At 36.4% G+C, this 24,153-nt stretch overlaps 6 protein-coding genes across 9 annotated transcripts; all 6 read right to left on the bottom strand.

The window, feature by feature from the left end:
• Nucleotides 1–83: 83 nt before the first annotated feature.
• On the bottom strand, nucleotides 84–1,895 carry LOC105229414 (threonylcarbamoyladenosine tRNA methylthiotransferase). Its single transcript, XM_011209695.4, has one exon. The coding sequence runs from the start codon at nucleotides 1,851–1,853 to the stop codon at nucleotides 150–152; it is 1,704 nt and encodes a 567-aa protein (XP_011207997.2). The 5' UTR covers nucleotides 1,854–1,895; the 3' UTR covers nucleotides 84–149.
• A 465-nt stretch (nucleotides 1,896–2,360) lies between these two features.
• Nucleotides 2,361–4,699, bottom strand: LOC105229415 (beta-alanine transporter). Its single transcript, XM_011209696.4, has 5 exons — nucleotides 4,408–4,699; nucleotides 4,032–4,350; nucleotides 3,703–3,961; nucleotides 2,839–3,647; nucleotides 2,361–2,769 (listed from the first exon to the last, which is right to left on the bottom strand). Exons 1-5 carry the CDS (start codon nucleotides 4,518–4,520, stop codon nucleotides 2,452–2,454), a joined length of 1,818 nt encoding a protein of 605 aa, XP_011207998.2. The 5' UTR covers nucleotides 4,521–4,699; the 3' UTR covers nucleotides 2,361–2,451.
• Nucleotides 4,700–7,283: 2,584 nt separating this feature from the next.
• On the bottom strand, nucleotides 7,284–8,559 carry LOC105229416 (protein lifeguard 1). Its single transcript, XM_011209697.3, has 3 exons — nucleotides 8,106–8,559; nucleotides 7,788–8,036; nucleotides 7,284–7,708 (listed from the first exon to the last, which is right to left on the bottom strand). The coding sequence occupies exons 1-3, from the start codon at nucleotides 8,226–8,228 to the stop codon at nucleotides 7,349–7,351; spliced, it is 732 nt and encodes a 243-aa protein (XP_011207999.2). The 5' UTR covers nucleotides 8,229–8,559; the 3' UTR covers nucleotides 7,284–7,348.
• A 476-nt stretch (nucleotides 8,560–9,035) lies between these two features.
• On the bottom strand, nucleotides 9,036–19,378 carry LOC105229486 (protein lifeguard 1-like). 2 transcript variants are annotated; one of them, XM_019991512.3, is made up of 4 exons: nucleotides 19,241–19,377; nucleotides 10,323–10,429; nucleotides 10,018–10,266; nucleotides 9,036–9,953 (listed from the first exon to the last, which is right to left on the bottom strand). In XM_019991512.3, exons 1-4 carry the CDS (start codon nucleotides 19,248–19,250, stop codon nucleotides 9,603–9,605), a joined length of 717 nt encoding a protein of 238 aa, XP_019847071.2. In that variant the 5' UTR covers nucleotides 19,251–19,377; the 3' UTR covers nucleotides 9,036–9,602. The 2 variants fall into 2 exon arrangements, with proteins under 2 accessions (XP_019847071.2, XP_019847072.2); XM_019991513.3 differs by having other exon boundaries at nucleotides 9,144–9,953; nucleotides 10,323–10,417; nucleotides 19,241–19,378.
• Nucleotides 15,231–19,378, bottom strand: LOC105229417 (protein lifeguard 1). Of its 2 annotated transcripts, none has more exons than XM_011209699.4 (4): nucleotides 19,241–19,378; nucleotides 16,047–16,141; nucleotides 15,742–15,990; nucleotides 15,231–15,687 (listed from the first exon to the last, which is right to left on the bottom strand). In XM_011209699.4, exons 1-4 carry the CDS (start codon nucleotides 19,248–19,250, stop codon nucleotides 15,328–15,330), a joined length of 714 nt encoding a protein of 237 aa, XP_011208001.1. In that variant the 5' UTR covers nucleotides 19,251–19,378; the 3' UTR covers nucleotides 15,231–15,327. The 2 variants fall into 2 exon arrangements, with proteins under 2 accessions (XP_011208001.1, XP_011208000.1); XM_011209698.4 differs by having other exon boundaries at nucleotides 16,047–16,153; nucleotides 19,241–19,377.
• An 835-nt stretch (nucleotides 19,379–20,213) lies between these two features.
• LOC105229418 (protein lifeguard 1) lies at nucleotides 20,214–23,913 on the bottom strand. Of its 2 annotated transcripts, none has more exons than XM_011209700.3 (5): nucleotides 23,756–23,913; nucleotides 22,850–22,989; nucleotides 21,916–22,214; nucleotides 21,603–21,851; nucleotides 20,214–21,535 (listed from the first exon to the last, which is right to left on the bottom strand). In XM_011209700.3, the coding sequence occupies exons 2-5, from the start codon at nucleotides 22,878–22,880 to the stop codon at nucleotides 21,176–21,178; spliced, it is 939 nt and encodes a 312-aa protein (XP_011208002.1). In that variant the 5' UTR covers nucleotides 22,881–22,989; nucleotides 23,756–23,913; the 3' UTR covers nucleotides 20,214–21,175. The 2 variants fall into 2 exon arrangements, with proteins under 2 accessions (XP_011208002.1, XP_011208003.1); XM_011209701.4 differs by lacking the exon at nucleotides 22,850–22,989 and adding an exon at nucleotides 23,053–23,103 and having other exon boundaries at nucleotides 23,756–23,906.
• Nucleotides 23,914–24,153: the final 240 nt, after the last annotated feature.

The raw sequence follows: 24,153 nt of genomic DNA, 5'->3' as shown, positions 1-24,153 counted from the left end.
AAACTTTTTACTGCTTGCTAGTTGACTCGCACACAAGTTTGAGCTATCGATATATGAAATTTTTTTAATGAAAAACTAACAAATTTAAATTGGATGTAATTTATGTATATTGACTCAATATCAATACTACTTTATTCTTGTATTAATTTCTACAAAAATTTCGACAACATCTGTATAATTAAAGCTACGAACAAGAATATCAACCCAAATCCAACATATTTCTTTATGATATCCTCATTTCCATCCTGCAAATGTGTAGTAATTTTGCCATTTTGAATCTGACCATTACTTTCTTGTTTTATGGCACAACGAGTCCATTCAGATTCATCATCTATTATTTCGGCCATCATACTGAATTTACTGGTATCAGTTATTCGTACTCGTACCGCTGTGCCAAGTAAATTTTCACGCATAGGCAACAATATTTGTTCATAGCTTTTATTATGACCAACATAATGTTGCTTGTCATGTGATATTTCTGTTACCAAGACAGTGTACTGTTCGCCTTTGCGGCCATCATATGGTGAATAGCTATTAAATAGATCTGTTAACCGTTTAGTTCGCTTCTTTACCAAATTTGCTGGTATCCGTTCCATCTTGGCTGCAGGTGTACCGGGACGTGGAAAGAATTGATTTATAAACAGACTAGGAAAACGATATTTGGCGCACATTTCCATTGTCTCCTCGAAATCTTCTTCCGTTTCAGTTGGGAAACCACAAATTATGTCTGTGGCAATGGTTACTCCAGGGACCCGGCTACGCAGGAAATCTACTACATGCTCAAATTCATTTCGACAATATTCGCGTTTCATTTCGCCTAAAACTGAATCGCTTCCACTTTGCACTGGAACATGCAGGAATGCGTAGACCCTTGGATGATTCAGCACCTTTGCGATTTCCTCAAGGTGTTCTAGTATATAAGGTGGATTGGTCATGCCCACACGCAGCATACAATGTTCTGGTATAACTTCAACCAACTGCCATAAAAGTTCAGGTAATGATGACCCAATGTCTCTTCCATATGCTCCGGTATCCTCCGATGTTAACCAGATTTCGCAACAACCTTCAGCAAAAGCTTGAATTGCTCGATCAACAATCTCTTGTGGAGGATAACTAACAAGATCACCACGAGCATGTTTAGTTTTACAGTAGGTGCATTGATTAAGGCAACCAGTGTTTATGGGTATTATTTCAATTAAAGGATTTTTTCGCACTTTTGGTAGTGCTAATCGCGCACCAGCAACCCGTTTGCCATGTTCTTTTTTGTTCTGCAATAATCGCACACTATGACCCTTCAATGTCTCTTCCACTACTTCAACAACCCGATCAATCTGCTGCACTCCTATGACCGATAGACCATGTAAATAATCCGATTTGGGTGCACCTTGCGGGACGCAACCGGCTACGACAACGTGCTTTCCGTTGGCCATGCCAGACTGTATTTCATTTCGAAATGTATCTTCTGAAGGATTCTTTACCGTACAACTGTTAAGTAACCAGAGATCCGCATTTTCTTTTTGATTCGTTAAATTGTAACCGTACGCAGCCAATTGACCAGCCATGTACTCAGAGTCGGAATTATTGTGAGCACATCCCCAGGTTTTTACGTAAACCGTCTGAGTTCCTGGTATGACACTCTCGTAAATTTTTCTTTCTGGTAACTGGGGTTTCGCCGATTCCCCATTGGAGTCACTAACAATAATTTGTCCGCGCTTTTTAGGACGTACAGATACACTTTTCTTATTTCTATAACGATCTCGTGGTTTTACATCGTCTTCTGATATGAGATCCTCTATATCATCGATATTATTTTCCGGTAAATCTTCCATGGTAGACTGAATATTGTTGGGCATTTTTGACGTTTCACCATGTGTTTGTATTTTGTTAGTGTTGTGTTAAGTTGATGTTTACCAAAATCGGATAGAGATTTCGCTTTCAATCGCGTTAATCGATACCTTTACCTTTTATCGGTATTTTGAAGATGAAAAGGGTTACCTTTTGTTTAGTTTTATAATGTTTCCATAAATATGGACTTTACTGAATCGGGACAACCAGAAATTTATAAAGTCTCCTTGTTTACCTCGTTATGACCTCTGATCTACACAAATTGAATGATCACAGATTACTTCGAAAGAAGGAGCAAATAATATTACTATCATCTTTTCTAGTATTGTCCTCAGTGAGATGTCATTGGCTAAGGCACAACACGTCAGCCAGGGAAAGAGTATTCTAGGAGTGACTTAAAGCTTAAATTAGACGAAGTGGTGTGAAGATTCATCGGAACTCTTTCGACGGTTTAAACAGGACGCCAAATACTACTAATGTATTTATTGTCCTTTGAACTTGCTCAACCAACGGAAAATATTTTTATTATGATTTGTCAAATTAGAACAGCTTTATTACTCTTAAGACTATGGTAATAATTATATTTGGTACTTCTGAATGCGTTTATCACGTTTCCTTGATTTCGTTCTTGCAAATACTGCAAACTGTTATTGGCTGTCGTCGTCCTCGTCCTATTTGCTCTCGCTCACGCTGCCGCTTATATTTCGCTACTAAAGCCGAGTTATTCAGATCGGGGCTACGTGGTGTTTTTGTACAACAACAACAGCAAACACAATTGAAGAAACTCAACGGTACCGCTTCGCCTTCCTCAATGGTTTGTGGTAAATTTTTACCTCGCGTTTCCGGTAGAAATAGGCTCGCCAAGCCACCGATTATTAATAGGGTGCCCATTATAATTAACGGTAGAACAAGCATACGTTGGCCCTTAAAGGATTAAAAGCGCTGAAAATGTTGAAACGATTTGGCAACAGAAGCTTTGCTCTCAGTACTTACCATGTGATTAATAATGGGTATGACAATCGGTCCGATCATCGCAACAACCGAACTGAAACTCATACCCAGACCACGCACCACTGTTGGGTAGAGTTCAGAGGCGAGAAGCGGAAGCACAACAAATGCCGACGAAATTCCCATCTTACCGACACAATATAGCAACAACATTACCTCCGGCTGCTCCTCATATAACAACGTCAATACACAGGCAACACCACCCACTAACATAGAAATGCAAAGTATCCAGCGTCGTCCAAAGTAGCTTAAACCTGGCCACAACATAAAATAAGTTGGCAATTCTACAACACCAGCTAGGAAAAAATTCCATATCTCATCGCCACCCAGAGCTGGTGCATAATAGCTTAATCCGACATAGACACTGGTATTTGCAAACCAAATTAGCGTGATAATTAAAGTTTTGCGACGCATATTTGGAGTGCGAAACAAATCCAAAATGCCATAAGATGACTCCGATTCTCCTCTCATTACCGCATCTGTTTGTTGTAATTTTTGTTGCACAATTTTTACGAAATCAGGCGGAATATTATGACCGTTGACCCGAGCTATGGTTTTCAAAATACGCGCCGCTTTTTGTGTCTTACCCACTGCGATTAACCAACGTGGCGACTCGGGTAGCACGAAGTAGCAGGAAAATAGCAATAATAAAGGGAGTGAGACAGTCAGTGAGAGAAAGCGCCAATCCCGTATAAGATAGACTATACCAGCCAATAGTACTAGACCACACGAGTAAGCAATATTGGAGACAATTGTACAGAAGACGCGTCTGTCAGGACCAACCAGCTCAATAGCTATACAAATCATATAAATATAGAGTAACAAAATTACTTATGTGCAATATCCTACCTAAAACGTACGGACTTGCGAGTATGGCTGGCACAGTAAGACCCACCACGAAACGCATACCTAACCATGAGTAGTAATTCCATGCGAAGGCACTGGCTGAACATGCGACAATTTCTATGATAAGATATACATAGAATGAAGGACGTCGTCCCCACATATCCTGCAAATAGCCGAACACATAGTTCCCGATCAAACCTCCAACACCAAACAAAACCAAAGCGAGCGTGACCAAGTAGCTCTGATCGCAAACAAGGTTCCACTAGATGGATCAACAAATAGTAGTGCAATACTTAGTAACCTGATACTAGATACCTCGTATAAAATATTACCTCGGTAACCACGGTGCTGGTGTACATGTTACGATCGTAATACCAGCCATGTTGGCATTCTTGTATCTGCGCATGACCAGGATTACCTATCTGCCAGACCTTATCCTGTTGCAACTCAATAGGCGTACGATATTCCATGTACCTCACAATATCCGAGTAGTTACGAGCGTACATTAGGCAACTTTCGTATTCAACGCTGTTATTTGAAACACCCAATGGTATGCTAAGATTTTTCACCAACATCCCATAGTCCTGCGCCCATGGTTCCAGTTCGGGTACACGGCACCAGTGTTTCGGCGACGCTGCGATAAATAATTGGCTGTGGATTTAGGTAGTTTATTTGTTATAAAAGTTCTACGTTCACTTTCTCATTCACCTGTAAGCATGGAAGGCACAAGGTAGCGCGGCAGGCAACAGTACCGAACAAATAATAATTTTTTGGTACAAACCAAAGGATCCGACCTCTTTAAGTACTTCATCAAAATCCATGGGTGGTATGATAATCAGACGGTTGAACAAATTTTCATAACTTCTTAAGTGGAGGGCTACCCAAAATGATTGCGCCACAATCCGAACTATGCGCCGACACAAAAGCCCACTTGGAACTGAAGGCGCGCGACTCAACCCAAGTTAATGGGGAGAATGCTCATCAATTGGCAGCCCCAAATATTTTGTAAATTCATAATTTTATGAGTCGCTGCGTTTTGGTTGCATTGCTGGTGATGGTGATGGACGATTCTATGAACGTCGATGTGTTCGTCTTCCAAATGTGTGACGCCTTAGTTACCCGGTCAACTTTATTTGTGGTTGTTTTGATTCACAATTTCAATTGGTCATAATTACATTATGGGCACTAGTCTGTTTAATTAATTGGCCACCATAGCGCTGCCAAGGTCTCTGTCTCAATGGGAGACTCAAAGACCACATGGTTTCTGGTTTGAACTTATATACATATATGTATGTATGGGACCCTACATAACCTCTCATAACACACAAGCTTCTTAATAGGGTTAGCCTTAAACTAGTGAATTTACTTGGTTTTTTCGGTAGTGTTGCTGGCACATCCATCATGCTTTATAATATAAGATATTGGATGACTTCCTTCTTAAAGTCTTCCAGCCTATAAATATACGTAAATTTCTTCAATAAAAAAATTTGGAAGAAGTTAAAGGTTAAGTTATCTTAGAAATTGATCGGATAGGAGGACTGATTTACCTACCAAATCTAGCGCAGGTCGCTCATGGACAGTTGTACATGCTGGTCGTTTGTGTTACTCAAAAAACCTGGCTGTAGATCCTCAAATCCTCACAGATCGACCAAGTGTTTTCTTCTTCTTCTTTACTGGCGTAGAAAACTCTTACGCGGTTATAGTCAAGTTAACAACAGTGCGCCATTCTTATCTTCTTCGATGTGGTGCCAATTGGAAATTCCAAGTGAAACCAGCTCCTTCTCATCCTGTTCTTTCCAACAGAGTGGTTCCCGCGGCGGGTGCTGCGTCGAATACTTTCAGAACTGAAGTGTTTTCGTCCATCCGGACAACATGACCTAGCCAGCGTAGCCGCTGTCTTTTAATTCGCTGAACTATGTCAATGTCGTCGTATATCTCGTACAGCTCATCGTTCCATCGAATGCAATATTCGCCATGGCCAACGCGCAAAGAACCACACATCTTCCGCAGAATCTTTCTCTCGAAAACTTGAAACGTTGATTCATCAGATGTTTTCATCGTCCATGCCTCTGCACCATATAGTAGGACGGTAATAATGAGTGACTTGCTCTTCGAGAGAGGACTTTACTTTCTCAATTGCCTACTCAGTCCGAAGTAGCACTTGTTGGCAAGAGATATTCTGCGTTAGATTTCGAGGCTGACGAGACGAAATTATCTACGATTTCGAAGTTATGACTGTCAACAGAGACGTGGGTGCCTTGTCGTGAGTGCGACGACTGTTTGTTTGATGATAGGAGATATTTCGCCTTGCCCTCGTTTGTCCCTCGGGTCTGGTACCCATTTGCTTCTCTATCTTAATCATTCTGAAGAAAGCAGAACTAACGGAGGAGGATGAAGTCATCTGTACACTTCCGGTCCTAGACCAAGTATTCTCTGGGTAGCCAAAGAACATCCGTTCGAAGGCGAGCTAAAGTGAGAATTAAGAATTTCCCAGCCATTTTTCTAAGTTCTCCGAAGGTATTTTTAACGAGCTATTTCAGCCATTCGACTAGGAAAAAGCTGAGCAAAAGAGATAAAAGTACATAGATGATTTCATTTCGACTTCCTCCGCATAGCTTTGGCAAAATGCATCCAAAATGATAAAAACCACACACTATATCAGGCTATTGGAAGGGCCTACTACAATTGCGGCGAAATGAACTGCGATAAGAGCAAGTAGTTCAAAGGAAATTTTACGAATCTCGCAGCCGTATTTTTTGGTTGTTGATCCAGGAGGGCCAAAGATTCAGCGCTAGAATGGAAGGCGGCCACGGTGTACCGATTCATGCCGTTCGGTTGTTGAAGGAAGTCTCTCAACATTGTATTGAATTTGAACGCGGATCTCAAAACTAAAACTATGAAAACTAGAAACTCTTTTGAATTCATTTTTAGTTGCGAAAACCAAAACCTCAATCAACTACTGGGTTGCTGCGAATACTTTTTGCGAGATTATTTTTTATTTGCAATACAAAGCATGCATCTAAATGAATTGGTATTTTTATTTTCCAAACTCATGCATGTTTGTAGGTTTGTTTATATATACCGGATAATTTGAACGTAGACAACTGGAAAATGCAATAAGGCATTACACTCACTTAGCCTTGTACTATTATTAGTTCCATAATGAAGGTATTCATCTAACTATTATGTGTGCATGTTAGACAACTATTTTGTTTATTACGAGATAATTAATGTTTTTTTTTCTCACAGAATATCGATAATCCTACAAACAATTATATGAAATTTAAAATCGGGTAGTCGAAAAAGTCTTTTCGTATTTCTAATCAAATTTCTACTAATTTTTTTATATTCCTGTATTCAAAGCAACGCTGCACTCCAGCGACTAAAAGAAGCAATAAATCCATCATCATTAAAGATTAACCAGCAATAGGGGTCACTGAGAGAACAACAGGTTAACGCAGAAGCGGATCAGACCAATAATTCTATATATAAAACTAAAAAACCAGTATTTTTTTATTATTTAAATACATTTATTTAAATTAAACATTATAAAAGTAATATTCAACAAAATAAGTTTACATAATATATAATATAAAATGATTAGCAATTGGTCATTCCAAACTCCTTTGCATTATTGTATTTTTTTAATTTAGCTGTCTACGAGTCCCATTAGGCTTAGTATATACATGAATATTGTGACAATATCGATGTAAATGCTAAGCGCTGCAAATATATAATCCTCTGGACTGATCGCGTACCGATGTTGACCGCCCAACATCATTTGTATATCAAAGATCAGATAGAAGGAGAATATGAGAATTCCAAGCGAGCAGTAAACTATCAAGAGCGTACGCGAAGGCACAAATATGGCTACGAGTCCGATTATAAGTAAAATGATTGAGCCAACTAAGAGGATGGCGCCACAGGCGGTAAAGTCTATGGCGGTTTGCATGGCAAACACGGTGAGCACGAGAACAACGAGCGTCGTTATGCCCAGCGAATATAGGACCTGTGTTGAAATGTTGGAATATTGTATTATAACTCTTGATATCTACATAAGTGTATCGTTTATGTTGTAGAATACTAACCGTATCCGGCGAGTACCTGATGGCAATACAACCTAGCAAAAATGACTCGGCTAACGTAAAGAGTATAAGTAGTATGAAATTTAGGGGAAAGCTGCGACGAACGCCTTCACAGCACGCGATCGGTATCATGATGGCGACAATGCAACCCAATGCCACCCACATCAGCCAAGGACGTTCGTCCACGAAATCCTGTATCGCATCTACGTAAACGAACGCGAAGATAATACCGAATGTTATGAGGAGTTGAACCTGTAAACATTTTATTGGCGCATATCATTGGTTCGGAAGTGATTTTACCATCGTACTATTCATACTCACCGCAATAATACCGAACACCTTCGTGATAAACGCATGCCGTACATATTTGTCGTCGAAATCTTCAAATGTCAAACTTTCTAAATCGCGTCTTTGCATTTTGTTTAATAAATTCTGACGACTCATGCAAACAATCTGTATATATCAGAAGTTGTGACTAATTTTCTCTCCAAGTTCCTAAGCCCGTTTTCGTCAAACAAAACGTTGAAGAAAAAAATGAATGTGCTGTCAGAAACTTCCAATATTTCGTGATTTATTTACACATTTTGAACTATTTTCCAATCGTCATTGATGAACTTAAGTTTTTAATAATTACATACAGACATGCTTTCATTGTCTAAGTACTATATATACTCCCATGATTTGTTTTTGGAGCAGTGCGGAGAGTTCATGTAGATTGATCCTTCAGTCCGTGGTATGTCTTTGAGGGAGTTTCAATCTGGCTTAAAGAATCTGTATCACTTGCAAACATTGTATGTACATATATAATGCAGCTTACTAAAACAATCCCTCGAATTTTTTACTCGATTCGAGTTGCTGTAGCGATAGTATTGACCATATTTGTCCGAAATATTTGAATTTTTAATAATTCTTTAGGAGGCACTGTAATACAATCTGATCATACATGACTCGTATTTTAGTACATACATAGCTTCGGCTGGGATGCCCTTCAGCTCGCTTAGAACGCCATTCGTTAGATTGCTGGACAGTTTCCACGTACATCATATTAATGAGCCCACGTTCCGTCACCAGTAATTATGTGTAGAGTCTTCAGCTACGTTGGCAAGCAGCTCTTTGGCGACCTCTACTCGACTTCGGTTTTGTAAAAGTTTCAGTTTTTTTTTGCTACGGGTCTAGCGTTGACACGCTTCATACATAAAACATTAACGAAAATGTGTGGAGTCGATCCATAAGAGATGTTGAGAGCGTCTGTTATCTCGGTGGTGCCAACACGATGATTTTCAAATACTGTTTTGTTTTGTTACTTTTACGATGTTATCGATGGATGGATGACTCACATGAGAAAAGTTGTCGACCTTCATTGAATGCTAAATAATAAAGTAGAAGTTCGTAAAAAATACTTTTGCTACATTTTCAACGATTTTGTAGACACTATTCCTTCGGAAACATAACATTTCATTTATATACGTATTTTTAACTAAAGTTTTTCCATAGTGAAAACCGCCAGGAACGTCGTGCTCTAATTGGCGCTGTCTGACGCAATTTTGATCAAATGGTATGTGCGGTAATGTGATGGACCATATAAGATTTAACGGTAGAATAATAATAATAAATTTACGTAACTGAACGGTTAATGTGAGATGGGGTAAATTGCGTGTAGATGATAGAACCCTGATCTTTAAATTGATATCAAAGTAAATAACTTTCTGCACAAATTCTTTAAATTTAATTAAAATATTTATTTTAAAGTGTTTGTTTTATTGCACACAAATTACTCTTCTTAAATAAAAAAATCTCTATTATGTAAACTAAATTTGGTCATTTATTTACGAGACGCATTATATGCACGAAGATATTTAAGATATCCAGGTAAAGATTGAGCGCCGCAAAGATGTACTCCTCCGGACTAATGGCATACTTATGCTTTCCGCCCATCATCAGCTGTGTTTCGTAGATCAGATAGATAGAGAAGATTAATGCACCAATGGATGAGTGCACAACGGTTTTCACTTCGCCGGGTATGAATATTCCCACAATACCAAAAATGAGGAATACAACGATGGCCACCAATAAAATGCCACCACACATGGTGAAGTCCCATTTCGTTTGGAAAGCGAACAGTGTCAAAGCAAGACATACAGCGGCTGTGATGCCAATGGCCAACATAACCTAAACACATACTTATGTACATGTGTCTATCATTTTCGAAATGTTGAAAGCAAAGTTCCCTTACCTCGCTGGCCGCATAGTAGGTGACTAATACACCAAGTAAAAAAGACTGGGCCAATGTAAATAGAAATAGAAATATAAAATTTAACGGTGTTTGACGGCTTACGCTCTCACAGCAGGCCATGCATATCATGGTTACCAAGATCACTACCGACGATATGGATAGTATCCATATATTATGGTGAACCCAATCCTTGACTGCATCTACGTATATAAAGATCGCGATAATGCCGAAAGTAATAAGCAATTGCACCTGAAAAGAGAATATGTCAATTGAATTTCCAAATAAGTAAAGCATGTATCGCATACCATTAGTATCGAATAGACTTTGCGTATGAAGCCCTTTCGTATGCTCTCTTCGTCGAAGGAGAAGCTTTTCGCACCTTCAGCATCGTAATTGTGATCTGTATAAGCGGCTAAGAAGAAATTAGTATACGAGTTATGATGTGTTGGTGTGTTTGAGTGTATTTTTGTTAATAAAAAATGATAATCTCCTTGAAATGTATACTAAATAGTTGATGGAAACTTTACAAAGGCGTTCTTCAAAAAGATAAAATATTTTCTGCGAATATGCTCTTTTACTGTCTCAGAAGTATATCCAAGCATTTTTTGTAAAAGCTTTTGAAGAAATTTCTAGAAAATCGATTCAGAGATCAGTTTTATCACCGAAATGTGTAAAGTGGTATTTGTAAAGTTCATTTAAGCAAGCTCACAAAGTCTAACAGCCATCTGAGTTTCGCTTTAGAGTTAAGTATACGTGATAACTTTGTATTTTGCATCAGGGATTTGTGATTATGAATCTGATTTTTTTTAAGTGGATCACAGAACATGCATTTTCTGAAAACCGAATTCTGATCAGAGGTGATACCAAAAATTCTATACCGAAATATGCAAGGTCAAGAGAGCACCCATTGCAAAATCTAGTGATATATAAACGGCTGATGCGGTCAATTTATTGAGAATGACTATTGTGAATTGGCGCACCTTCTACATTAATTTTTAACAAAAAACTGTAACAAATATTTATAACTAGAGGACCCGTCCACGCTTCACTGTGGCTGATACATAGATAATACTACTACCATCTATATGATTTCTATTAGTTGGATTATAACTATTAGTTAATGAGATATAATATTTTGTGAAGCAACTTGTGTTAGTTTACAAAAAAATGGATTATAAATCATTTCGTGTGTTAATAAAGCATTTGGCTTTTTGGGGAAAATACTGTTGAATTTGGGCTCAGGGAAATCCACCGTTGAAAAGATATTTGCTAACCTGGAAACAGGCGAAATGAGCAAAGTAGGTGCCTCGCAAGTTCATAATCCAACAAAAACGACGAATAACTGATTCTGAGAAGTGTTTAAGTGCTCTCTAAAGAATTTTTCGTCAGTGATAGAAACATAGCTCCATCATTTCCCACTGGAGTCCAATCGACAGTCATTGTAGTGGACTGCACGTGATGAACCGGTTCTCAGGCGAGCAAAAACGAAAAAGACGGCGGGAAAGGTTATGACATCAGCCTTTTGGGAAGCACGTGCTATAATACATACTCAACGACTGATTACTGAGCCAGTTATAATCTATTATACTGCGTATTTGGTTGCAGTTCTTTTCTTCTATTCCAAATATTTAGCAATTGTATTATTTTTGAGAAGACTGTTTAAAATTGTACGCATATATTTAAATGATTCCTACAAACATAAATTTTGAACAAATGCTTATGATTTAAAATATAATTTTTGTATTTATGAGTTGTATTAAATTTTGACATAAAGAGATAAAAGGTATCCTATGTCCTTACCCTGATTCTAAGCTACCTCTCCACCAATTTTGAGCCAAATCGGTTCAGCCGTTCTTGAGTTATAAATGGTGTAACTAACATCAACTTTCTTTTATATATGTATATAGATTTAATTAAAAATTCTATTTAAAACTTAACTTCCTCAACAATTTAACGGCGTAATATGTCTTTATGTAAAATGACAGCTAAAATAGGGTTGCAATTATATTTTTACGTGTCATTGCACGAAAATAAACATGGATTTTGGTCTGACATATTTTACAGCCATTGCAAATAATTTTCTGCGTGCGTTTGTTATTGTGCCGTTGCACCAAGTGGAAAATTTTGCAATTCGTGCAGCGTGCAAGGGTTTTGCAAGAGCAAGAGAATACCCCTAATGTAATTTTGTAACATTGAACTTCTTTTTCCTGTAATACTAAACTTATTTTCTTGAAATTTTGTTTTGTATATTTTTGTGGTTTTTGTGAGTAATGATTAGCCAAAATAATTCATAAGGTGATAAGAATTCACTATATTTTATGAGTGTGCGTAATCTTAGAATCTTAGTTTTGTGGCCTCGGTTCAAATGCATTTGTTTGTACAAAGCATCAAATATGTTAGGTGACTGCACTGTAAAGCATTGATAGTTTCTGAAAGGAATAATTCAAATCGTTTACAAAAAATGTAATCATCATACGAGTAATCCTAAAACAACTACAATTTAATTGCCTACATAAATTTTTTTATCTACAAAAGCAAGTAAGGCAGTTTTCCTCGAGTTTTCTTATTAGAGGCACTTAAAAATTGAAAGACAATTTACTGTTTCTAATTTTACACAAATACCATCCCATTTTCTTCTAAAAATCATCGGACTTTCAAGGTTTACATGAATGTAATTTAGAATGAAGAAGAATATAATCCAATTTGAGTACCTAATATGAGAAACAGCTGTATCATTAAAATTTTCATTGGGTTTTTTAAAGGCACTCCACAATTTTAATTTGCCCTGCGCACAGAAAAAGCACTCTACGTCCCTACTTATTTATAACCTAATATATTATACCAGTATAGTAATTTAATATACTGTGAAAGATCAAATTTTCTTCAAAAACTTCCTATTCATTTGCTAGGAAGTACTCAAGAGATCAAAAATTCGATGCGACTGCAGTTTGTTCTCAGCACGCGCTGTAGGGTCTCCAACGCAAGACGAAATTAAAACGGACATTAAAACTGCAGTGGTGCCTCGTTGCACGAGAATTTTACAAATATCAATAAATGATACTGTAGCCGACACGTAAAACATTGGTTGACCACTCATCTCCATTAATACATTTTTAAAGTCGGCAAAGAAACGAAATTTGGTTATACATATTTGTGGTTTGACGTATGATTTTACAGTAATTTGTTTTATTCAGAGCAAATGATTCATATAATATCTTACATATACCTTCATTAACACCCTCCATTGGACTGGATATAGAAAAATCTTTTCTTAATCACTGGATAGAGATTTTTTTAACTGCGCGCAATTAAAGACTCGGGACACTTGACGGGCGTAACTCCGAGACGTGATTATTCGACCGACTCTAACCCGGAAAATACGCATGAAAATTCATTCAGCTTTCTTGACAGTACACAGCAGAGCCCTTGAAGATCATTTAAGCTTTAACTTGATAATTTCAAAAAAAAAAAATCGGGTTTTGGCAAGCTTTTCAGGAAAATCGGCCACAGTGCGCTATGGCTTTTTTTGCAGATACTCAGTTGATACTTATACTGCAACATTTTTGTCTCAATTAAGTTGCCTTGTTATACATACTGCAGCAGTGATTGAGGCTCGAACATCCCTTACATAAAATTTTGTAGAAGAGTTCGCGACAGAAGAGTCGGAGAATGAACCCAAGTAATCCCTTTTTTGTAGAGATTGGTCTGCCGTTGACATTACAGACCTTTAGCACATTCAGCATTGAAAATTTTAAAATTAATGTTAGTAAGAAAAAGGCTAATCTAATAGCGAATGTGTCCGTCCGAATTATGGAATTTTTTCTATATAAAAAAGTTTATAGTGCTCTATAACACAGGTCTCACGATAAACTGGCGCTTTTGATGTTGCTATTTCAATCAATCAATTTAGGAAAACAATTTCTAACTTTTCTAGATCATACTAGCATGAATTGTAAGCTTACGACCACTAGTGATGCATATTGTACTGACCACTAATCTTCCGGTATCAGTACATATTTACATATATAATGAAATATATCTTGACACTGATTACTTGTAGAGTTTTAGCGACAGTATTGTCTTCTTTACACTTTACACTTTTGATTCCCCGAAGTGTTTACTGCACTCTCGTATGCGTCTTTGTATATATACTTGCCTTGTTGCATTTTTCACTTTGGTTGCAGAACTTTAAAATTTTATTTAAAAAAATGATAGGAGCGTTAATTTGCTATGTGCTACAGCGAGCGTTTAAATACGTACTGTCGGTTCTTCAGTCATATATCCACGAAGGAGGCGGCAGACTTCAGGCGACGTCTGTCAAATATTAAAATACACACGTTCTTATGGACACAGTTATTTAGTCAGCTGCACGACTAGATGACTGTGTCCATAAGAATGTGTATATTTTATACCCCAATTGCGGTTTTCAAGCCAACTGCATTTTAGTCGCAGTTAAAAAATTCGGTATTGCCGATATCAACTCAATCTGTCAAAAAAATTGCGGTTGAACTATGATCGAACTTTGGACAGCACGAAAAGGAGCTGTCTATATGCCACGATGTCGGAATTTGGTATTCCCCGGTCTGGCAGTGAACGAGGGCAAGACGAAATATCTCCTGTCATCAAACAAACAGTCGTCGCACTCGCGGTTAGCCTCCAACGTCATTGTTGACAGTCATAATTTCGAAGTTGTAGATAATTTCGTCTATCTTGGAACCAGGGTTAACACCAACATCAATGTCAGGCTCGAAATCTAACGCAGAATAACTCTTGTCAACAGGTGCTACTTCGGACTGATGAGTCGGCGTTACGAGTTTTCGTAAGAAAGGTTCTGCGGAAGATTTATGGTTTCGACGAAAACACTCCAGCTCTGAAAGTTTTTGATGCAGTACTCGGCGGGGATGAGCAGAGGACGAGAAAGACCTCTACTCCATTGGAAAAACCAGGTGGAGAAGGACCTGTTTTCCATAGTGAAAACCGCCAGAGAAAGGTCGTAAAAAAACTGTCGGGTCCACTCTAATTGGCATTGTCTGAGTCAAATTTCATCAGATGGTATGTACTGTAATGTGATGGACCAAATAAGATTTAACGGCAGAATAATTTACGTAACTGAACGGTTAATGTAAGATGGGGTAAATTGCGTGTAGATGATAGAACTTTGACCTTTAAATTGATAACGAAATAAATAACTTTCTGCACAAATTCTTTAAATTTAATTAAAATATTTATTTTAAAGTGTTTGTTCTATTGCACACAAATTACTTTTCTTAAATAAAAAAAATCTCTATTATGTAAACTAAAGTTGACCATTTAGTTGCGGGCCGCGCCAATAATAGCCAATATATACATGAAGATATTTATGATATCCAGGTAAAGATTGAGCGCCGCAAAGATGTACTCCTCCGGACTAATGGCATACTTATGCTTGCCGCCCATCATCAGCTGTGTATCGTAGATCAGATAGATAGAGAAGATTAATGCACCAATGGATGAGTACACAAGGGTTATCACTTTGCCGGGTATGAAAATCGCCACAATACCAAAAATGAGGAATACAACGATGGCCACCAACAAAATGCCACCACACATGGTGAAGTCCCATTTCGTTTGGAAAGCGAACAGTGTCAAAGCGAGACATACAGCAGCTGTGATGCCAACGGCCATCATAACCTAAGAACATACATGTCTATCATTTTTGAAATGTTGAAAGCAAAGTTCCCTTACCTCGCTGGCCGCATAGTAGGTGGCTGTTACACCAAGTAGAAAAGACTCGGCCAATGTGAATAGAAATAGAAATATAAAATTTAACGGTGTTTGACGGCGTACGCTCTCACAGCAGGCCATGCATATCATGGTTACTAAGAGCACTGCCAACGCCACCCAAAATATCCATGACGTCTTGTGAACCCAATCCTGGACTGCATCTACGTATACAAAGATCGCGATAATGCCGAAAGTAATAAGCAATTGCACCTGAAAAGAGAATATGTCAATTAAATTTCCAAATAAGTGAAGCATGTATCGCATACCATTAGTATCGAATAGACTTTGCGTATGAAGCCCTTTCGTATGCTCTCTTCGTCGAAGGAGAAGCTTTTCGCACCTTCAGCATCGTAATTGTGATCTGTATAAGCGGCTAAGAAGAAATTAGTACACGAGTTATGATGAGTTGTGTTTTGTATGTGTGAAGAGTGCATTATTCGTGTGCTTTGTTGGTGTGTTTGAGTGTATTGTGGTTAATAAAAAATTATCATCTCCTCAAAATTTATACTAAATAGTTGATGGAAACTTTACAACGGTCTTTTGCGAATATATTCATCTTCTGTCTCGATGCGGTATGCGCTTTTTGTAGGAGATTCTAAAGAAAAAGATCAGTGCAAAGATCAGTATTATCATCGAAATGATTTATAAGATCGAGGAGTTCGCAAAAGTTCTTGAATCAAGCCGAGAATTTGAATGAATCTTGCAACCAGTTGCTTGAGAATATTATAGTTTTGTTCACCTAACGGTTGTACGTATCACCTAAAACTAATCGAGATAGATATATGTTTATATATACATATATAAATGATCAGGATGGCGAGAAAAGTTGAAATCCGGTTGACTGTCTAACAACTAAGCACTAAATTAAGATATAAACCCATATTTGGCACAGAGGATCACAGTAGCAAGGGCACCGTGGATAAAAAATTTTGACAAAGTGGGCATGGCCCGCCCTATAATAAGTTTAATGTATGTATCTCCTAAACCACTAAAGAACCAAATTCGCTCAGCACAAATATTACAAGAACTCCTATCTTTAGTATGAAAATGGACGACATCGAATGAAAATCCCGTTCACTCCCCATATAACGGTACTGTTCAAAACTACTAAAGGCGCGATAAATCAATAACTAAATGCGTCAGAGACGCAAAAATTTGCCGCCGGAATGGTATGACAGCGCTCTATAGGGACTGGGATAAAAAGTGGAAGATAGGCGTGGCACCGCCTACTTTTTGGTGAAACCCCATATCTCGGGACCCGACTTACCGATTTCGACAAAATTTGTTATGTGGTATTCTTTTCATAATTCCATGTCGCATTGTGAAAATGAGCGAAATTGGACAATAACCACGCCTATTTCCCATATAGCACAATTATAAATTCCAACTATTACTACTACGATGTCCGTCTATCTGCATAAATCAGTTTTTGAGATATCGATCTGAAAATGTGTGTCCTTTTCTCTCCAAGAAACTTCTCATATACTATAGTATATCATATGGAAAACTTTTTATTTGACGAGATATCTTCATGAATTTTGCCATACATAATTGTGCAAGACAACGATAAAATTTTCGAACAAATTTTTCAAATCCGACCACTATAGAATATATGTAGATGCTATATAAACTGATCGATCAAAATCAACTTCTTTTTTCTGTAATACTAAACTTATTTTCTTGAAATTTTGATTTGTATGTTTTTGTGGTTTTTGTAATTAAAGATTAGCATAAATAATTCGTAAAGTGATAAGAATTCACTTAAATTTATGAGTGTGTGTGCTTAAGGTTTGTGCGTTTACGTGCATGTATGTATATGTGCTGGTGTAGCGTGGTGGTGTGTGGTGTGGTGCAAATTATAAACAGAAGCAGGGCTCTATTCCATTCAAAAGCAATAAGAACTTTATTTTCAGCATAACATTGAGTGCAAAATGCTTAACCCTCTATAACGTATGGTAGACCACAGGCAACAAACCGTTTCACCTTTCTAAATTCTACTCGTAGTAATTTTTTTCGTCTTGTCAAGCAATGTAGAATGTAGTCTACACTCCATTCCTCTAATCAAGCATAAGCAAAACAAACTAAGTGCCGTTACTTTTTTCCAATGAAGCTTTTTCTTCAGTGAAAGTCGGGCACTGGCCTCAATGTGCGGAAAAAAAATCCGATGCAAAATCCCGAAATGTGCCGCGTTCACTCACACGGTGTGTGAAAAGTGCGGGTTAGCTTTATGCTATACCAAAAACAATAATTGTTTCAAGAACTTTCATTTGTCCTAAAGGATTTCCATTTTACTCATAATTTTGCCCACTTTCTTTATCACTGTTACTCATTGTTTCCTGTAAGCTGTACACTCCCTTTTTTTGTGTTATATGTGTTATAAATAAAAAGTAAAAAAAAAAATAATAATTTCTGTATATTTTTCCCATAAAACTAACCGATTCCACTAAAAATAGTTAATTTGGAGGTTTTGAGTTATAGAGGGTTAAATCACAGTTGTTACAAACTACAGTGCGGTTAGCTCAGTATTTTGAATTTTTTGCGGCGACAGGAAGTAATAAAATCCGTTTATGAATGAATTACTGCTACAGGGTGTGCTAAATGTATTATACATATGTATGTGTTTGGTTGGTACAAACACCTGACGCTTATGCATATGTAAATACATATGTAAATACGCCGGTTGTTTTCTTGTACTTCTCTAAAAATATATAAAATCTTGAAGAAGAGGTCGCGGTAGAAGAATGAACCCAAGTAATGATTTTTTTGTGTAGATTGGTCTGGAGTTCACACTACAAACCATTAGCACATTCAGTATTGAAAATGTTAAAAATAATGTAAGTAAGAAAAAGTAAATAGCGAATGCGTCCGTCCGAGTTATGGAGTATTTTCTATACAAAAAAGTGTATAGTGCTCTATAACACAGGTCTCGCGATGAGCTGGCGCCTTTTGATGTTGCTATTTTAATCCACACTACTGTACATATGTCTGCATATACAAGAAATCAATTTCTAACTTTTCTAGAGCATACTAGCATGAACTAAGCTCATCCATTTAAGGTGAATACGTCCAACTACTTGCGAATAGAAAGCAAAGCTTAAAATAAACATGCCGAGTATATATGTATGTATGTACACATGTATGAATGTAATACCTGTGTAAGTCGGTAGTTAGAAACAGAAGTAGCAACAATTTTCAAAATATACATACTATGTACTTGTACCATGACTCATACTCTTGCCTTGTTAATCACTTAGTTAATATAAAATAGTATCAAGCTTATGACCGCTAGTGATACACATTGTATTGATTACTAATCTTTCGGTACCAGTATACATATATGTATTTCATATCTTGACACTGATTCCTGGTAAAGTTTTAGCCACAGTATTGTAATCTTTGCACTTGGGATTCCCCTATGTGTTTACTGCACTCTTGTAAACGTATTTGTATCTATACTTGCCTTGGTACATTTTTCACTTTGGTTACGGAACTTTAAAATTTTATTTAAAAAAATTGATAAAGGAGCGTTAAATGTAATGAGTTGCAGCGAGCGTTTAAATTCGTACTGTCGCTTCTCCAGTCGTGTATCCACCGTAATAGTTAAGACACGCAGGTGTTCCATTCCAGCACAATTTGTGATAAAGTATTTAGCTTATCTGCTGATAACGAAACGCATTGATAAACATTCCCAAGAGTGTCTGATTCCAGTGTGCTTGTGGGAATGTTATGAAAGAAAAACGAGAGCGCAATTGTAAATTTAAACTAAAGTAATTTCTGGAATTAAATGAAAACAAAAAGAAACTTTAACTTCAGCTGCACCTAGGCTATAATACGAGGGGTATTTTATAGCACAAAAGGATATAAAGATCTTTAGCATGGTTTTGATCGTTAAGCTTGTATGGCAGCTATTTGGCATAGTGGTCCGATCAGTACAATTTGCTCGGAGATTTCACCGTTTAACTTGGAAAACAATCCATGCAAACTTTGGTGAAGATATCTAGTCAACGAGAAAAAATGTTCGTACAAGAACGTGCTTTTGATCGTTCAGTTTGTATGGCAGCTATATCGGCGGTTCCGACAAATGAACAGCTTCTTTGTGAAAAAAAGAAAGGGCGCAAAATTTCAGAGCGATTTCTCAAAAGCAGGGAGACTATTTATCGTCTATACTTGTGTATATACGGACTTATGGCTTAATTTACCGATCTCGTCACGCCCATCATTTTTGTACATACATATATATTATGTAGTGACTCGGACGCTTCCTTTTGGGTGTTACAATCTTCGTGGCAAACTTAATGTACTCTGTATACAAATTTCTAAAAATCAATGCTATATAATAGTATTCAAAGAGTACAAACGAGGCGTTTAGTTAGCCTTATCCATGAAAGTTTACGCAGTTTATTTCTTGTATTATTTATATACAACAAAAAAAGTTTTATATAGAATAAATACTTTATTGTAAGTTATTTTTTGAAGTTGCATATATATATTTATTACATTAATTCAGTTATTAACCAACAAAATGTACATAGGTTTATGTTGATTTCAACGGTTTTCATTAGTTCATTTTCAATAGGACTTTTTAGTACATACAGTTTAATAAATCGATAAATAAATCCTTTTTGCATTTGTCATTCGTGTTTGAAAACCGTTCAGCGGGAATTCTCTATAGCGACTATGATTTGGTAGCAATAACAATTTCCCTTTTTTTGGAATAAGCGAATAGTTTCGTGTCATCATTACTTACTTTTGATAATATCGTATTTTGCAAGTATGAAGCCTAAAATATTGAAGATTCGTTCATCTTATTAAATAATTTTGAATATGTACTACAGTTAACAATATAATAAAAAAATAATAATTATCTTAATAAACAAAACAATAGTTGATTAGCAAATATTCATTAAGTAGGTGCATAAATACCTACATACATATATTATTGTAACAGTTCCAATAAATGTTTTTGTTTTTTTTTACTTTTTGGTCAATGTTCTCTCTGGTTTCTACTGTTATTCTCTAAAGAGAGTAATATGCTTTTCACCGGTAAATATTCATATTCAATTATTAGTCTTTACACTGAGTTATTGTTTTGGAAAAATCACCACACGTGTTGACAACTGTGCTATAATTTTTGAAAAAATGTTGAACAATAGATTCGACGCACTAATGGTTAATGATAATAAAAGCTTTGTACATAGCACAGTATAAATTAAAAAGTTAATTTGATTTGAGATTCACAAATTTCACATATACCAGTACATATTATAAGTTCAAAAACTGGTGAGCATGTATAATGCTAGAAAATAAATTTTGAAAATGGAAACATATAGAAAATGATTCTGCAACTGGTGTTTTTCAGCTGCTTTAGCAATATAAGCTTTAAATACATTTACTCCTAGTCTCTGGATGCGCCTATTATTGTCAAAATGTACATGAAGATGTTTACAATGTCCAAGTACAGATTAAGCGCAGCAAAAATATATTCCTCTGGGCTAATCGAGTACTTATGATCGCCGCCCATCATGAGTTGAGTGTCGTAAATGAGGTAAATAGAGAAGAGTAGCGCACCAATGGATGCGTAAACCAGTGTTATGATTTTTCCTTTGATGAATATGGCCGCAATACCGAATACAAGGAATACAACCATAGCCACAACTAATACACCTCCACACATGGTAAAGTCATATTTGGTTTGAGTGGCAAATAATGTTAGGGCCAAACAAACCAGAGCTGTAATGCCGACTGCTAGAAGTACCTGAAGCATTTGAAAATAGAAAGATTTTAATAAATATATTAATGGAAAGAGATAATCGTAAATTTACTTCATTGGGTGCATAGCGGCTTGCAGAAACTCCCATTAAAAACGATTCTGCTAGTGTGAACAAACCGAGGAAAATGAAATTCATCGGAGTTTGACGACGTACACTCTCGCAACAAGCCATGCAGATCATTGTTACAAGCAAAACGGCCAACGCTACCCAGAATATAGCTGGATTTCTGTATGCAAATTGTTTGGTGGGTTCATGGAATACAAACAGAGCTACAAAACCAAAAGTTACAACCAATTGACCCTGTTTCATTAAAAAAATACATATTAATATTTTCACAAGTAAAGTAAGTAAACGTTTAACATACCATAAGTATCATGTAGACTTTGCGAATAAATCCCTTGCGTATGCTCATATCATCGAAAGAGAAATTCTTTGGTTGACCTTCGGGATCATCGTAGGCGCCATAGCCACCGCCCGCTGGTGGAGGCACGACAAAGCCGGGTTGTGGGGCGTAACCACCAGGTGGGTAGCCTCCTGCTGGTGGATATCCCCCTGCGGGTGGGTAACCACCCTGTGGTGGATAACCGCCCCCTTGGGGGTAGCCGCCTTGTGGTGGATAACCTCCTTGAGGTGGATAACCGCCATAATATTGCTGGTTAGGGTCTGTGATGATAATTTGTAAGACATGTTACGTAAATTAAAGTTCATTGAATTGTATGATTAATTCATAATTGAAAACTTTTTAACAAAATGCTTTAACAAATGAGAACATTAGAATGGAAATAAAAGGAATGGACAATACAAATGTTTCAAGCACAAATGCATAGGCAAAAAACTTCGAGCACTCAACGAAAATATCTACATGTATGTACGTATGTATATGAATTTATGAAAATTTTTCGTTTTGATGTTTATGAATTGTTGTAGCAATTTAAATTTCGTAACGTTAATAGCTTCGCCGACGATATCTTATCATTAAGGTATAAATGTGTATATAAATATGTATGTACATAGATATATCTAATGGATATGAAAAGTGTTTAGACAGTTGTTTTCTTAATGTTTTTATCAGTTCTGGAACATGTGCGTACATAAGTAGGCACATACATATGTATATGAGTAGTATAAATTACATGTGGCTAAACTAAGAGCATTTCATTAAAGTATCTTTAACTTGTATTGCTTAAATTATGCAGACACATTGAATTCACTGTAAGTAATTTAATGATAACAATCACTTGAAACATGCAACTACAAACTACTTGAGTAGTTGAGTTAAAAAAAAAGTTTAAATTAACCTTGATACGTTGGGCCAGCCTGCCACGACATTACTAGTAACGTGTATTGATTTCCGGATAATGAGACGTTCTCAAATATTTCAAAACAGTTGTTTTTGATTTTCCAATTATTGATGTATTTTTTTTTAAACTATGAATGTCTAATTGGGGATGTATAAAAAAAGAAAAGCGAGATTATTTGGTTGTGGCCTCGTATAACTTACCCATATTTTTTGCTTATAGATTAAAGTGGAGTTAGACTTTTTTTAAAATACCTGCAAAATATTAAAAGTATGTAATCCATTAATATAAATATTAGTTAAATTAATAAAATATTACATTTAAGTAATGCATATGAATATATAATATATTAATAAGCTTTGGAGTCCAAATGAATATCCCTCAAGTCTAGTTGATAGTCATGTCAATTGAATATATGCATATCTGTTTCTAAATTTAAATAGTTCACATATTTATCGTTTTCCGTTTTATCAAATTTCGCAATAGCAGTGACGACATTAAATCCAATACTAAAGCATTTTTATATTCTGCTAATACGAGTTTTTCCACAAACTGCCTTTACCTTGCCCTGTTCACACCCGTAAGATAGCATCGTTTTTATGCGGTGTAGTATTGTAATGTGTAAGAGAAAGATTGATTACAGAAGAAATGACTCATGGGATGTGGAAGACCACAACAGTTGGCTTTCATAGAGCAAATATAAAAAAATAATATTGTTAATCCCCTCTTTATCAATTCACTTATATACACATAAAAATCATACTAATTGGCTTTTGTTGCAACCAGAATTAAGCGAAAGCAACGATAATGAATTCTCCAGAAACATCTTTAACACAGTTTTACGAAAACATATGACACTGCTGCGAATTATAACGAATTTGTAAAGAATTTTCTATTTTTAATTACCTTCCAAGAATATGACGTGTTTCAACAGAAAACTCTGCAATATTTATTTTCACTTTTCACTTTTTCTTTGGCAGCAACGCAAAAGCGCTATTTGTTTTGGTCTCGTTACAATTGCAATTGCGGCAGATACGACGAAAATTTTCTTATTGAAGCACAATCAACCGCAGCCAATTTTACGATGGATGCAACATATGCACAGGGTTGCTTTGATTAATAATAAAAAAAACTTATGTATCGTTGTTAAATTTTAAGTGAGTTCGTCGACGTAACGTAATAACGTAACGTAACGTAATAACGTAACGTAACGTAAAGGAATAACTTATTTAAGTTTAGTTCTAAATCTTAATAAACGTATAATATAATTAATTATGTTAACTTTTGCAAGAACAAGCCTATAC

The sequence above is a fragment of the Bactrocera dorsalis genome, chromosome 3 (assembly GCF_023373825.1).
Source record: "Bactrocera dorsalis isolate Fly_Bdor chromosome 3, ASM2337382v1, whole genome shotgun sequence".
Taxonomy (NCBI): Eukaryota; Metazoa; Arthropoda; class Insecta; order Diptera; family Tephritidae; genus Bactrocera; species Bactrocera dorsalis.
Note: the sequence above shows the minus strand (reverse complement) of the source record. Positions and strands in the feature narration are given on the sequence as shown.

Coding starts and splice junctions, on each gene's coding strand:
- LOC105229418 (XM_011209700.3), bottom strand. CDS start 22,880: ATGTCGTGGCAGGCTGGCCCAACGTATCAAG. Junction 22,215..22,849: donor GGCTGGCCCAACGTATCAAG/GTTAATTTAAAC, acceptor TTATCATCACAG/ACCCTAACCAGCAATATTAT. Junction 21,536..21,602: donor GCCGCTATGCACCCAATGAA/GTAAATTTACGA, acceptor CAAATGCTTCAG/GTACTTCTAGCAGTCGGCAT.
- LOC105229486 (XM_019991512.3), bottom strand. Junction 10,267..10,322: donor AAGTCTATTCGATACTAATG/GTATGCGATACA, acceptor TTCTCTTTTCAG/GTGCAATTGCTTATTACTTT. Junction 9,954..10,017: donor CCTACTATGCGGCCAGCGAG/GTAAGGGAACTT, acceptor GTATGTGTTTAG/GTTATGTTGGCCATTGGCAT.
- LOC105229417 (XM_011209698.4), bottom strand. Junction 15,991..16,046: donor AAGTCTATTCGATACTAATG/GTATGCGATACA, acceptor TTCTCTTTTCAG/GTGCAATTGCTTATTACTTT. Junction 15,688..15,741: donor CCTACTATGCGGCCAGCGAG/GTAAGGGAACTT, acceptor GTATGTTCTTAG/GTTATGATGGCCGTTGGCAT.
- LOC105229414 (XM_011209695.4), bottom strand. CDS start 1,853: ATGCCCAACAATATTCAGTCTACCATGGAAGATTTACCGGAAAATAAT.
- LOC105229416 (XM_011209697.3), bottom strand. CDS start 8,228: ATGAGTCGTCAGAATTTATTAAACAAAATGCAAAGACGCGATTTAGAA. Junction 8,037..8,105: donor AGGTGTTCGGTATTATTGCG/GTGAGTATGAAT, acceptor AAATGTTTACAG/GTTCAACTCCTCATAACATT. Junction 7,709..7,787: donor TCAGGTACTCGCCGGATACG/GTTAGTATTCTA, acceptor ATTTCAACACAG/GTCCTATATTCGCTGGGCAT.
- LOC105229415 (XM_011209696.4), bottom strand. CDS start 4,520: ATGGATTTTGATGAAGTACTTAAAGAGGTCGGATCCTTTGGTTTGTAC. Junction 4,351..4,407: donor TGTGCCTTCCATGCTTACAG/GTGAATGAGAAA, acceptor CTAAATCCACAG/CCAATTATTTATCGCAGCGT. Junction 3,962..4,031: donor CCAGCACCGTGGTTACCGAG/GTAATATTTTAT, acceptor TGATCCATCTAG/TGGAACCTTGTTTGCGATCA.